Source organism: Maylandia zebra, linkage group LG17 (genome assembly GCF_041146795.1).
Source record: "Maylandia zebra isolate NMK-2024a linkage group LG17, Mzebra_GT3a, whole genome shotgun sequence".
Taxonomy (NCBI): Eukaryota; Metazoa; Chordata; class Actinopteri; order Cichliformes; family Cichlidae; genus Maylandia; species Maylandia zebra.
In genome coordinates this window covers 14,590,394-14,605,053 of record NC_135183.1, presented here as the reverse complement: position 1 = coordinate 14,605,053, position 14,660 = coordinate 14,590,394, and the positions used below count along the sequence as shown (strand labels likewise).

The 14,660-nt window shown below is 44.5% G+C and overlaps 2 protein-coding genes across 3 annotated transcripts in view; one reads left to right on the top strand and one right to left on the bottom strand.

The window, feature by feature from the left end:
- The window catches only part of pik3r3b (phosphoinositide-3-kinase, regulatory subunit 3b (gamma)), a 209,289-nt gene that overhangs the window by 55,052 nt on the left and 139,577 nt on the right, over positions 1-14,660 (bottom strand). The gene's annotated exons all lie outside the window — the stretch shown is intronic.
- On the top strand, positions 4,297-5,432 carry LOC143413313 (uncharacterized). The gene is made up of 2 exons (XM_076876133.1): positions 4,297-5,190; positions 5,244-5,432. Exons 1-2 carry the CDS (start codon positions 4,297-4,299, stop codon positions 5,430-5,432), a joined length of 1,083 nt encoding a protein of 360 aa, XP_076732248.1.

The window sequence follows — 14,660 nt, the reverse complement described above, 5'->3', positions numbered from 1 at the left end:
AGAACCGGATACCGGTACCCATCCCTACCTAGCAACAACTCACAATACAAATTGTTATGGGAGTTACTGTTAAGTAATTATTTTTCCCACGCTATACTTGATGTTAGAGTTCTCCCATCTACTAAATCCCACTTCAACCCCTGAGAATAACATGAAAAGAATGACTCAGACCATGGACTGAGCAGGAAACTGTTTCACATGATTGGAAGTCTTTTTGCAACCATAGGTATTGCTCCCTGGTGGCCTATAGACAGTGTTGGGGAGTAACAGAATACATGTACCGCCGTTAGGTATTTAAAATACAAAATATGAGTAACTGTATTCTGTTACAGTTACCATTTAAAAAGGTGGTATTTAGAATACAGTTACTTTGTTGAAATAAATGGATTACACGGCCGTACTTTCCTGTTTCATATTGTCGCAGGTCAGGACTGTTTGGGTTTTGTTTGACAGCTATGTTCTGTTGTTCCTGGCGGCAGCGTTATAGTTGCCATGGTTACAGGGTGACACTCTCTCTCTTCGTGTTTCCTTGGTGAGAGAGCGCCTTTTTGTTGTTGTTGTTGCGCTAAGCTAATAGGCAGAAAGCTACAAAGAATGTAGCATCACAGGCAGTGTAGTCCGTGCTGCAGGGAGAATGGACTGCCATACCCTTTATGTGTCTGTGAGCGAGGGAGGGAGAAAAAGGAAAAGTACGAGTTGTCATCGAGCAAAAACGGGAGCTGGAAGCATACAAATATAATAATAACCAAGAAGAGTGCCTGACGAGCCCAGTTGTAAGTAAGCTATTAAGACTCGACTGTGTTCGTGTTTTTCCCCAAAACAATACAATGGAGCAGCCTTTCAACGCCTCTCTTTGTCTCTCGCAAGCAAAGTTGACCCACACAACAAAGTAAAGCTAGTTTTCGGCTACGAGCCCGACATGGAACCCATCGTCTTAGCCAGAGGTCCCTTTACTACGGTTCGGAGCCGCGGACTGTCAGTAACAGTAATAAATCACAGCAATAGTACATTCACGTAGTTGTAAACAGCATGTATTAAGTAATCCAAAGTATTCAGAATACGTTACTCTCATCGAGTAACGTAACGGAATACGTTACAGAATACATTTTGGGGCATGTATTCTGTAATCTGTAATGGAATACATTTTAAAAGTAACCTTCCCAACACTGCCTATAGAAGCAGGTCAAATGGACTGGCGCTATTGCTTCACTTTTTAGCTCTTAAAGGTACATCCATCTTTTATACGGTCTGTAGTTATATTTAGTAAAACCTGAAACTAGTGAATCATCAGATCAAAGAAACGGAGGGCTATTTTCCCAGTGAATCCTATGCAACTGGACATTTTTTTGTAGCCAAAGGTTTTTTTTTTGTAATTAAAAGTCTGAATCCATCTAGCTGTCTAAACTCCTCAACACATCTCAGCCCAGTCACCCATGAAGAAAACTTATTTGCTTCTATATGCAGCCTAGTTCTTTAAGTCACCAAAAGACTTTGTGACTGTAGTTGAGGGTTGGAATTTATTGAAGTGATCTGATCATGATTCCATAGGCATTAACCTGCCAGTGGAGCCAACTGTCATTTCCTCATGTTATCAGCTGTCAGCTCTGCCTAGAAAAAAAATATTTGCCCATTTCCGGATTTCTTTGTTTTTAAATACAGAATTGATTTTACTATATGAAAAAAGTTACTGAAACCTGTCTGGCCCTGTCTGGAAAAGTAATTGTCCTGTAAACCTAATAACTGGTTAGCGATTCTGACAAACCGTCAGAGGACAAAGTGGTGCTCTACCCACATGGTGTATAAGGTGTATAGTCTGGGTGGGAGGCTGCTGACTTCAACTGAGGATATTATCAAGTGATGGAAAGAAAAATTGGAATACCTCCATAATTTTACAGAGTGTCTTCTGTAGAGGAAGCAGAGTCTATAGATGAGGGGGACGATCTGGGCATCACCAGGGGTGAGGTCACTGTGATTAGGTAAAGGTAACAGTAAGAAAGCTTTGAGAGCTTAAACTGATTAAATAGGCACTATATAAATAGCAGTCCGTTTACCATTACCAGTGTTATTATCAATAACTTAATTGTGGACATCATGAAAAACAATATACAAATGAAGCTAAATAACCAATTGTGGTGGTGTGAGGATAATTAATGACAAAGAGGAGGAGGGGTAATAAAGAACAATGGGAACCCCTGAGCATATGCAACATCAGGTGACAGAGGAAACAGAACAAAAGAAATATAGAGAATGAGGCAAAGCGTTAGCTAAGGGGGAGTTGGGGGTCTGTCTGAGGGAGGGGGAACTGACTAAGAAGAGATGGATGAGGAAAATGGTAAGGGCTCAGGCATTAATAATTAAGAGATTGACTCAAACACACAAGCACATACACAGGGCATTATTCTTTATCTGTGTCATTGCTAACCAACTATCACCCACACACCCCACACACCCCTGTGCTGCTCTGACTATATTGGGCTTATCGCCTGGACACAGAGCACCATTCACCACCACAATATCATCATTATTTACATCCAGATGGAGAGGGTCTACTGGGTGTGTAAGTGTGTGTGTTGCAGGCAGCATGGGGGAGTGAGGTGACAATGGCGTTAGGGGGATTAGGGATGGATGGTGAGGCCACAGATTTATGCCTGTCTGTGTCTTGACCTTGTGCCCTCTTTGTCCATGGGAAGCCTCCTAAAGTCTCTGTGTGGAGGGATTGGGGGTGTATGGGGTGAGCACCACTACTAACAATAGGCTGGTGACAGAGAGTGGTCCGAAGATCCACACTGAAGCTTTACTGGAGAGTGAGGTGAGGTTTTTAAGGTTGGCTGTGGGGCAGGCTGGGGTGTACAAAGAAAATGAAGGACTGGTACTTAGCATTTTTTAATTAAGGATGTGACCTCTTAAATATAAGAACCCAAGCAGACCATAGAAAATGTATTTTCCGAACAAGTGCTTAATATTGTAAAAGGGCCTTTTTTAATACTAAGTAGATTTAGATGACGACTCGAATGGAGCTGCTGAAATGGCAATTTTATTTACAAATGATTAAAAATACAGCTTATCTGACTCATATTGTGAAAGGATTTTCTTTATGATTTAAATTGTCTAATGTTCATGGTGCAGTGTAAAGCCTTCCAAAGTTTCACTCCATAATTGGAAAGGCACCTTGGTTTTAAAGCATTGTAATAAAACTTACATTTAAAAGACGTTTTTCATGTTTCTTATATTAAATAACTTGTCAATTTAGTTAATAATAGATAATTTTTCACAAATAGTTTTTTTTATATAGTTAGTAAATCTTTCAGATTGTGGAGTTGACTTGGAAAGAAAAATTTCAATGATAGAGCATTGGGATAATTTGCCTTTCAGTGCAGTTGTCAGCGGTTGGGTGGAGGCGAGGAAGAAGGAACCCAAACGCAGGACTCGCAGGTAGGTGACGATTTATTATAAGGAGTGGATGAACAGAACAAAGGGAGAAAATGGCTGGCTGGACGACTGACTGAAGCACTGACTGACTAACTGAACATACAGACGGAGAGACAACATCACAATAACATCAATGACACGACATTGGACTGGTTGAACTGAGGGACATAAATACACAGGCTGAGTGATGAGAGATTAGAACCTGGTGAGTACACAGCTGAACATAATGAACTAATGATAAACGGGAAGAGGACGGAACATAATGCACATGGACCAAGGCTAACACAATAAAACAGGAAGTGGAACAGGCAGAAGATAAACAGAGAACGTGAACTGAAAATACTGGGTCACCGACCCAGGAACCCTGACAGTACCCCCCCTCCAAAGGCCGGCACCCGACGGCCAAAAGAGAAAGAAAAAAAAAACCAGAACAGGGCGGGCGGAGGGGGCCCAGGACGGAGGGACGGAGTCCACACCGAGACAGTTCAGGTGGGCGCCCCCGTGGCCCGTGGCCGAGACGAGACAGTGCAGGTGGGCGTCCACGCGGCCTGTGGCCGAGACGAGACAGTGCAGGTGGGCGTCCACGCGGCCCGTGGCCGAGACGAGACAGTGCAGGGGGCCGACCGTGCGGAAGGCAACGGCGACAGCACTGGTCCGGGGGCCGACCGCGCGGAAGGCAACGGCGGCGACGTGGACACAGTTCGGGAGGCCGGCTGTGCGGAAGGCAACGGCGGCCACTCAGGCGAAGGCGGTCCGGGGGCCGGCCGTGCGGAAGGCAACGGCGGCGGCGAAGGAGACGACGGAGCAGTTCAGGGGGCCGACCGCGCGGAAGGCAGCGGCGGCTCTCCAGTGTTAGGCGTGCTGGCCATGGCCTGGTGGGCACAGGACCAGGCGACGACGGGGCCGGGCCAGGCGACGGCGGGGCCGGGCCAGGCAAAGCACAGGCTGGAGCTGCAGCAGGCGAAACAAAAGCCGAAGACTCTGAGGCTGGGCCAGACGAGGACGAAGACTCTGGAGCCGGGCCAGACAAGGACGAAGACTCTGGAGCCGGGCCAGACGAGGACGAAGACTCTGGAGCCGGGCCAGACGAGGACGAAGACTCTGGAGCCGGGCCAGACGAGGACGAAGACTCTGGAGCCGGACCAGGCGGAGCAGAAGCAGAGGCCGACGCCAGACCGGGCGTGGGTGCAGCTGAGGCAGAGGCCTGACTGGGCGTGGGTGCGGAGGCCTGACCAGGCGAAGCAGGCGCGGAGGCCTCTGGCTGGAGACAGGCAGGGGCAGCAGGCGCGGAGGCCTCTGGCTGGAGACAGGCAGGGCCAGCGGGTGCGGAGGCCTCTGGCTGAGGAGCGGCCGGGCCAGCGGGTGCGGAGGCCTCTGGCTGAGGAGCAGGAAGGCTCACAGCTGGCTCTGGGTGCTGTGGCTGCAGGTCCGGGAACTGAACAGGATGGTAGACCGGCGACTGGGAAACAGGGGGCGACTGGACTGACTGGACAGGGGACTGAGCTACAGGAGGTGACTGGAGGACAGGAGGGGACTGAGCTACAGGAGGTGACTGGAGGACAGGAGGGGACTGAGCTACAGGAGGTGACTGGAGGACAGGAGGGGACTGAGCTACAGGAGGTGACTGGAGGACAGGAGGGGACTGAGCTACAGAAGGTGACTGGAGGACAGGAGGGGACTGAGCTACAGGAGGTGACTGGAGGACAGGAGGAGACTGGACAGCAGGTGAGGGAACTGACTGGAGGGAAAGCTGAACAGCAGGTGAGGGAACTGACTGGAGGGAAAGCTGAACAGCAGGGAAAGCTGAACAGCAGGTGAGGGAACTGACTGGAGGGAAAGCTGAACAGCAGGTGAGGGAACTGACTGGAGTGGAGATGCTAAGGGAGGAACAGAGGCAGGCGTGGCTGCTGGCTGAGCTACAGATTGAGCTAGTGACGGAGATAAAATTACGGCTTGGGCTCGTAAGGCTGGTGCCTGGGCAGGGGACAGTTCAGCTAATCTAACTAGGGATAGTGCGAGGGCGTGAAAGGCTGGGTCAGGAGGTGGATGAAGTGGTGAAGTAGCAGGTGGACCGGTTAGCTCCTCCAAGCCTCCAGGGAGGTCAAGCTGGGTTCTGGTTGCCCTCAACCTGGGCGCTGGGACGGGCACGGAAGGTGGCTGGACACCAGTCACCCCCACCTGAGAAACAGAAGCGGGTGTGGAGGTAGACCGGGTCGCAGCTGCTCCTCCTGGGAGCTGGCACTGGTGTGGGCGTAGACTGGGCCCCTGTGCTGGTGGGAAATGGCTGAATACTGGGTGTGGAAATAGTGACGGTGTGTGTGTTACTGGCAGGTTTATTGGAGATTGTTCTGATTTTTCTGCCACCACTATTTACAGTCTTTGGGGGAGCAGAGCAGAACAAATCTTCCCAGTCCACAGAATCCTCCAGGAGGGAAACATCCAATGAATGAGAGATGGGTTTATTGTGCGTTTTAAGTGAATAATCAGATGGTGAGTGCGAAAAACAGTCACTGGAGCTCACCATCGGGAGTGGCTGAAAGTAGTCCGTTCTATGGCGGCGTGTGCGCCGCTTTCTCTGGGAAGCGGAAGCGGCCGGGGAAAACAGCAGAGCCTCTGGCGCGGTAGCCTCCGTTGAGCCGAGGTGGGAGGCGTAGCCGTTGTGCCGCGGCGATGGTGGAGGTCCGGCGGATGAGGCGGCGGGTGTGGGAGCGAGGAGCGGAGTGGCGAGAGAGGGAGTGGCCGAAGCGCGGCGTGGAACGTCCACTCTCCACGGCAAATGCTCCGGTACAGGTGAGGCAGCAGGTGGGGGAACGCGGCGTCTCCGAGGCCCGCCCAGAGCCAAGCGAGTGCCCTCGAAGACGTGCTCTCGCTCCGCGAAGAGCCGCTGTCTCTCCTTGAGCTTTTCCGCCCACAAGGAGAGCGCTACCTCCTGCCGCTCGTAGAGGTCCGAGTCCGCTGGGTTCCAAACGTGTCTTCGTGGCACGGGTCGTGTCATTCTGTCAGCGGTTGGGTGGAGGCGAGGAAGAAGGAACCCAAACGCAGGACTCGCAGGTAGGTGACGATTTATTATAAGGAGTGGATGAACAGAACAAAGGGAGAAAATGGCTGGCTGGACGACTGACTGAAGCACTGACTGCCTAACTGAACATACAGACGGAGAGACAACATCACAATAACATCAATGACACGACATTGGACTGGTTGAACTGAGGGACATAAATACACAGGCTGAGTGATGAGAGATTAGAACCTGGTGAGTACACAGCTGAACATAATGAACTAATGATAAACGGGAAGAGGACGGAACATAATGCACATGGACCAAGGCTAACACAATAAAACAGGAAGTGGAACAGGCAGAAGATAAACAGAGAACGTGAACTGAAAATACTGGGTCACCGACCCAGGAACCCTGACAGCAGTAAGTGTTGTCACATAACTCTTCCTGCATGAGGCTAAAATAGGCTGTTAAATGGTTTGCTGTGAGTCTCATAGCAAGCACATCTCAGTCTAACTTCTTAAGTTGTTTTTTTGTATTTCTGAGTCCAAGTGAAGTAAAAATATACATAAAGCAGAATATTATTTAGAGGACATGCATATTAGGGTTTAATTTTGAAATGGCCTTTTGTAATGCCTCTGATGTGTTGACATGTGAAAATAGAAATAACTACAACTTCTCTAAGGCCAGATATTGTCCTGTGGTCCACCTCAGCCAATGGAATGATTATAGCAATTCCATGGAAAAAAAACAACGGCAGTCTTTGAGAGATAAAGAAGTACAGAGAGGCCACTGTAACATGTGCTGAAGCAGGGTGGAAGGCACAAATCTATCCTGTTGAAGTCAGATGGATGGACTTTGTTAGAGAATCCACGCCACAGCTACCGAAACCTCTCAGAGTCCCTGGGTCCGAGCAAAAAAGACACTCAAGGATCACTCAAGAAAGGGCGCTTCTGGCTGTGACCCAGAAGAAATGATCTGAAGTGGAGAAATTAAGGATCTCAGGACAAGCCACAAACAGCAATGAACCATTGATTACTGTGACTGTGAACTGCAGTGCCATCCAGGAATGACTGGAGGACAGGCAGGGAAACCTACTAGCAGCAGGAAAGGACTGGATGCAGGCAGGCTAGTTAAGGACCTAGACTCTTCTGTTGCTAAGCCATGTTTTTGCAATAGATGCAGTATTAGTACTTAGTATTGTGCTGCTGAAATAAATAAAAGATTGTTCTGAAAAAGATGTCACCTGGATGGGAGCATGTTATGTTAGCCAATTCAAGCAAAATGCGTGCTGTAAAGAATTACATTTCCATTACTTGATCACTTGAGGCCCAGGTTAATAATGATCACCTGTTGGCCAACAGGGTGCCAGTAGAAATGATGCTACTCTTGGCGGAGGTGAGAGCAAGGACTTTAAATGTAGAAACTGTGACTGATAAAGCAAGTAATACTAGTTAAATATATGCATTTATTAAGATGTGAAGATAAAAAGGTAAAACTATCACAAAACAGTCAAATATTAGTCATTGTGAATGTTGTATTGCACGCAATAACACAAACACCTCGGGTTTTTACTACTTAACAGCATGTTGTAAACATGAGGCGAACAACTGATGCTTTAATTCTGTAATTCCTGAATGTCTTTGTGCAATAAATAAGATTGATCCTTACATTATTTTTAAATGCTCTTTTATACTGACTTTTGTTTTTCATCAGAGACAAATTCATAATATCCTTGTAAACTATTCAGTGTGGGGATTTTTTTTACCTATTGTAACAGATGCTATAATTAATATCAGTGTTGAAAAAGATTTATGCATGTTATATATGTACATTTTGGCATTACCAGTGGCGAGCTGAAAATGTATTGACTTCAGTTAAATAGCAGCATTGGCAGTGGTAGCCTGTGAATCTAAAGGAGTATAAATTCCAAAAATGTAGTTGTTTGAAGGTCTATCGTGTCTTTTCTGTGTTTCTGTGCAATGTGTTTGGGTTTCTGTCTGCATATCTGTGTAGACTGATATGCACACTTGTCTACTGTCAGTATAACAGCCTCTGTAATTTCCGTCAGTGCATCCTTCTGCACTCTCCCAGGGAGACATTGTGGAGGTCAATAATGTAAATCTGAACACTCCACTCTACAAGGGCACAAACACATTCAGAGCTCGGTGGGCTGCAGTTCGATTACCAAGATTAGTCTTTGCAATCCTGCCAAGAAAAAACAAAGGCAGGTTTGATTTTGGTGGGCCAAAGGAGGAATGTAAGTGGGAATGCTGTGTAACAGAGACCCTGCAGAGATCAAGAAGTAGAAATGCATTCAAAAAACAAAGGGTCAAATCCAGTCACAAAGCAAACTCAAATAAAATTCAAGCATGTGTCTTTCATTTGTTTTAAAATATTTAATATATTTAACATCTGGTTGATATTTTATTTGTCTGTAAAATAGTTTTGATCAGCCAGCCACACTACATCTTTAATAAGAGTTTTAATAGGATTATTGTCTCATTGTCTGACGCATGGTGAGTTTATTTGTATTGGCCTCTGCACGGTCAAAATAAACCCTACTGTACTACCTCACAGAAAGGTTTTGGGATTCAATTCACTTGGGGGAGCTTCAGAGGAACTCTTAAACCCAAGTGTATTTTCACTTCCAGCCATACCAACAAAAATGATATCTTTTTTCTGAATGTTTTTCTTTTTTTTCTTTTTTTTTTTTTTTCAAAAGACAAAAACCAACAGAACGGGCAGAGAAAAAAAAATGCATATATCAATCACCTGGGTCACCTGCTGAGAAAGAAAAAAGAAAACAAGCAGAAGAGAACAAGAGTAATAGAATAAACAACATCACAATGATATATGGGAATATGACAGTAAATACTAAATATTAAACATTATTGTGCAGGACATAAGATCAACAGAACGCAGTGTGCTTTGAGGTAGGAGCCAAAAAGGGTGTAGTTTGTGGGTGTGATCACCCGTGTGTACACCTGTGAGCATGGACGCGCTTGTTTTTTGTTTTTTAAAAGGTTCCTTCATGTAATAATCTGCTAGAGGGTGTGGGGGGGCCACAGCCCCGTCCTCCAGGGCATGAAGCAGGTGTGGAGGAGATCAAAACTCCAGACATCCAGAGGCTCCCAGAACACAAGAGACCAAGGAAGACCAACAGAGGGGCAGCCGCGCCACTGTCCCAGAAAGAGCTGAGGAGAGTCCCAGATGAGGGCTCACTCAGCAGCCGCGGAGCAGAAGCCAGGGGGAGTTGCAGTGACGCGCCCGTGAGCTCCGCCGGCAGCCAGCCGCGCCTGAGTGACCGAGCCCCAGGCCGAGAGGCCGGGGGCACTCCACCTCCGAAGTGGCCCGAGCGAGCCCCAGGCTCCAGGCCCCGATAACCGGCCGCCAAGGAGTGAGCCGGTGTGTACCTGGACGCCCATCCCCGGACACAAAGAACCACCAACGCACCGATGTTTGAGGGGGTCCGCCACTGGTAGGGGAAGTGGTGGTAGGGGGAGACAGGCCTCCAAACCTTGGAGGGCCTGAGATGTCCCCAGAGAGGTGGCGCCTGACACCCAACCTGACACAAGACACAGACATACAGGCACACACAGATACAAACATCCATTCCCACCCTCATGCTCTCATATGCACTTACTCCACACTCAACCAACGTGGAGACAGACATAAAGAGACGCTGTACACACGATCACACTCCCCAAGCGTACTCTACAAACCGGGTCTAGGTACCCTTGCCCCTGGAGGGGGGAACTGCACCCAGACCCAGGTGGTGTTACCCTTTTCCCTGCGGTGGGGGGAGGCAGACCGCCCCGACTCCGCAGCAGCAGGAAGGCCCCACACTCCAGACCGTTTCTGAATGTTTTTCAACAAACGGAGAAGATGGCTTTTCACCTTTTATCAAGATTTCAATGTTGTTTTTTGTTGCTACTTTCCTTTTTCTTAATCGTAACCTTAACCTTTTACCTTGTGACCACATTAACCTTTTTTGGGGTCTCTGATTGCCTTGGGAGAGTCTTGGGAGAACAATTAAAACAAAATGAAATTATATATTCTGATCGGTTGGAGGTCAAAAAGTAGAAAGTGTTCCCTTTCAGTGGTGCTATTGTGCACTGACGTTAAGCTTTTCCACAGGTGCTTGCTGAAATGATGGAAATTCTATAAAGATGGATGATGGACATCGTGGTGGGAGCTGCATGGTGGGTCACTGGTGACCTGGTGGATGTTAAGTGGTTAATTGCCTGACACAGGTTGGAAAACAGCATTAGAATAGAACCGATACCTCAAGTACATGTCAGAGATGATGATGTCAATTATTCTGATTTTCAGTTATAATAATAGCTAAAAAAATAATCACCAAAAACAATTAACAAAATTAATGCTGTAAATTTCATCTTTCTCCTTTACAGTATAAGCAAACTGACAAGGTTAAAGTCACCTGAAGAAACCAACCACAACATCAAAGAACACAAAGTCTTACTGATGATGACAGTTTCTGTGTGAAGATAAATTCAGAAAAGCACGACTGACTAATGACTAAAACAACAGCAACAATGAAGATGAAATTACTGGGTGAAGAAGGTGTTTTAGATAGATAGAATTTAAAATGTCTGTTTTACTCATTTCTTTTCGTATTTTCTTTAAAATTTTGGCCTAATTATCCCACGTAGCAGAGTAAAATTAATGTCTAAAATAAGATCGTTTATCAGTTAGCTTTTCTGCTTAGACATTTATCTCTCTTTTCTTTGTTGGTGAAATTTTCCTTTTAGGATTCTCTGACAATCCTGCTACTCAGTGCAAAATATCTAATTACTTAGACACAAAGACAGGCATACATCTTATCAGGATACGTAGAAGAAGATATTTTAACTAGAGACACTTAGCTAAGATAGACAGACACACATACAGACAGACAATGCTAATATTCCCACCTTTAGGTCTTCAGCTTGCAATCGGGCCTATAACCAACTGCATCACTACCTGATTGTCCATTTTACAAGTCTATTGATTCCCTATCACCTCCCCACACCAATACACCTCAGCTCATCTCTTCCTTCTTACCATGCATGGAGGTCAATGAGAAAAGATCTAACGGATAGAAATCCTATTAGAGAAAGAAAAAGATGGTGGTAAGGACAAATTGACTCTGAGGTAGAGGAGTTTTCTATTGTCTCCAGAGAAACTTGTCAATACAAACTGAAAGGGTCAAAAGTGCCACATACATATTCTCAGTACAGAGGATGTTAGTGTGAATTCAATTTTACATTTCAAAGCTTTGGAGAACCTGGATATATGTACTTTCTTTGGTAAGAAAAATCTCCCAGCATGTTTCAGCATGTGCCCTTCATGGGGGTTATGAACCCTGTAAGACTCACCCCATCTGAAAAATAGCCCGAAAATTATGATTTTTTGGAACTGAGATGTTTATTAACCCTTATAACAAAATCCATATTTTGTTTTGTTGTTTTTTGCTATATCATGTTGTGTATGATATAATTTTATTATATATATTTTTGTGTCACATTCGATACATTGGGCGTTTTTGGTAACTTTTTGTTAACAACAATGTTAATTTTAGACAAAAAAAGAATATGGCAAGTATTGATCATGTTGATGAGATAGAGGTCTCAGAAACTCATGTGTCAAATATGATACAAAGGGCATTATAGGGTGACGAATTCTATTGCAGGTGACAGTTAATATATTTTCGCTTACATGCATCCAGCATGTTTACCCACCAATGGAGCAAAGCGAGGTCATGTAGTCATTAATGTAACATATTACTGTAATTGAACCATGACAATAAACTGCCTAAATTATATAAATAAATATGTCCTTCATAGTGGTTGTTTGTAACACTGAATGAGGAGAAATTTAAAACACCACCCCAGATTTTATACTGTTCCTTTTTAGTAACAAAAATAGCTCAGGTTTGACTCTGATCACGTGACCTTATACCACATGACTGTATGCCCAGTCCATCCTTGTTGGTACTCCATAAGTGGATAAATATACACGCCAAACTGAAAGAAATAAGATGTTTAAAACAAACAACAAAAACAAAAAAACCCAAGCTTGATTACGATTACGGATATGTTTGAGCTAAGTTGTCAAAAAATGTCCTGTCTGTTTAACTATGAACCCCAAGCACGTAATTTGTCATCAGAATCGTAGATGTTTATATTCACTTATAGGGGAAGACGTGAGGGGGACCAAAGCCTATTACCTGTTCCCATGAAATACCTGTGGGAACCTTGGATTTTCAGTTTGTGTTGTTGTGTGTTTCAACTGGATCTTAATCAAATGCACAGGACTCGTTGCCAAAGGAGAAGCCAGAAACGTCAATAGGAGAAGTATTGATTGCAGAAGATTACCCAGTTAATGGAGGATATAAAGATAACTCTTTGCATCTAATTGCTTCAATTAGTTCTACTTCTTGGTGTTAAAACTCAACACATGAAAATACAGACATAAAATTCATATTTTAGGAATCAGGGCTATAGAAAGGTATGACATCTACTACAAATAACAAAGCATCAATGTGCAGAGAAAAAAAGGTGGTATTGGGGGGAACTCACACATGTATAGGCAGAGCCTGCAGGCTCTACTCGGAAGCGTACTGCCAGCTGGTGCAGTCAAACCCAGGATCCTCTTGATCCTCAACAGTGCTAATCACCACACCACTGTTCTACCTCATTGTAGTGTATTAATAACTAAAAAATTAGCAGACTGTTAAAAAATGAGAAGACTTAAGCTTGGTTTCTTTCTTAGGAAGCTGAAACAACTAATGACCTCCACTTAGATGACAACCATTCTTCCTCAACACTGCAGGCTCATTGGTGTTAAAATGAGAGATCAAGAACATGATTCTGACTTTGCACGCTAACAGCTAGCTGTTAGCTGACAGCTAACAGTCAGCCGGCTGACCTCTGGCTAAAAGTGACAATTTTGATTGGCTGGATCTGTAAGGGAATTTTGAGTAGTGGCTAATTACTGCCACCATAAGTCTCTGGTATATAGGCCATTAATAACAATAAATTCATCTTAAGTTATCGTTATTAATGCACACAAGATTATTGGCGATTTGGAATGTAGTTGTAGTTGTAAATGTGACATTAATTTCTGCATAGAAAATCACATCCCTGACCTGCTAACAGTGTTTTCAAGATATGGAGCGTACACATACATGCACACATATCATTAGAATGAGAGCTTGACCTTGTAGTATGAAGACCCAGGGCCACCATGACAAAAATAATGGGCATTCAATCTAACGACCCTCACTCCTACTTTGTCCTTTCCCTCCACACATGTATAAGATTCATGTTTCCAGACCAGATGACTCCCTACTGGCTTATATTTTGCTAGCTAGTACAGTGCGGATATGTCTAAAGTTCTGTATATTAACATTTACAGTTTTCACTACTTTTTTAATGTGTTTTTTAAAGGATAATTTAGAGTCTAGTAGCACTACCAAATACTTAAATTCCTCAACATTAATTAATTCTTGTGCACCCAAGCAGACTTTTACTGCAGCCACGGTTGTTTTAGGTTTACTAAAAAACATTGATACGGTCTTTTTAAAATTAAGGCACAAGCATGAGTCATTCAGCCATTTTTGTAAATCATGTAATGCCAGTGAAAGCTGATGGGCTGCATCATCAGCAGTTTTGGCTTGCGTAAAAATTACCGTATCATCCGCATACATAATCGTGTCCACATTTTTGCACACATTAGGTAAGTCATTTCCATAAAGTGAAAATAACAGGGGGCCTAGAATTGAACCCTGGGGGACACCTTGCGTACAGTAAAGATAGGGTGACTTGCTATTCTTTATTTGCACGCATTTCATCAACACAACTGTCCTTTCTTTCCTTCTTTATGTGGGATAGTCTTCATTTAGCATTGCAGCAAAAGGTCAAGGCCATCACCCAAAGATGCTCTCTAAAAAGGAGAAGACAAACTTTTTTTTTTATTTTTCTTTGCTCCATTATTTCCTTTACCCCCTTGCTTTTATTTGTTATTCCATTGTTTTTGTGTATTCTTTTCCTTTTATTATTTATTTCCTTCTTTTTACATCCACTTTTTCTTCCATTAGCTATTCTTTAATTCTCGCTTCTAAATTGTTAGCTGAGGCCCAACTAAATGTATCATTACCTCTGTAGCATTGAAGTTGAACAACAATACTGTTTCTTCTTTTCTCTTTTCTTTTTATACCTCTTCATAC

Coding starts and splice junctions, on each gene's coding strand:
- LOC143413313 (XM_076876133.1), top strand. CDS start 4,297: ATGGCCTGGTGGGCACAGGACCAGGCGACGACGGGGCCGGGCCAGGCG. Junction 5,191..5,243: donor GAGGGAAAGCTGAACAGCAG/GTGAGGGAACTG, acceptor GCTGAACAGCAG/GTGAGGGAACTGACTGGAGG.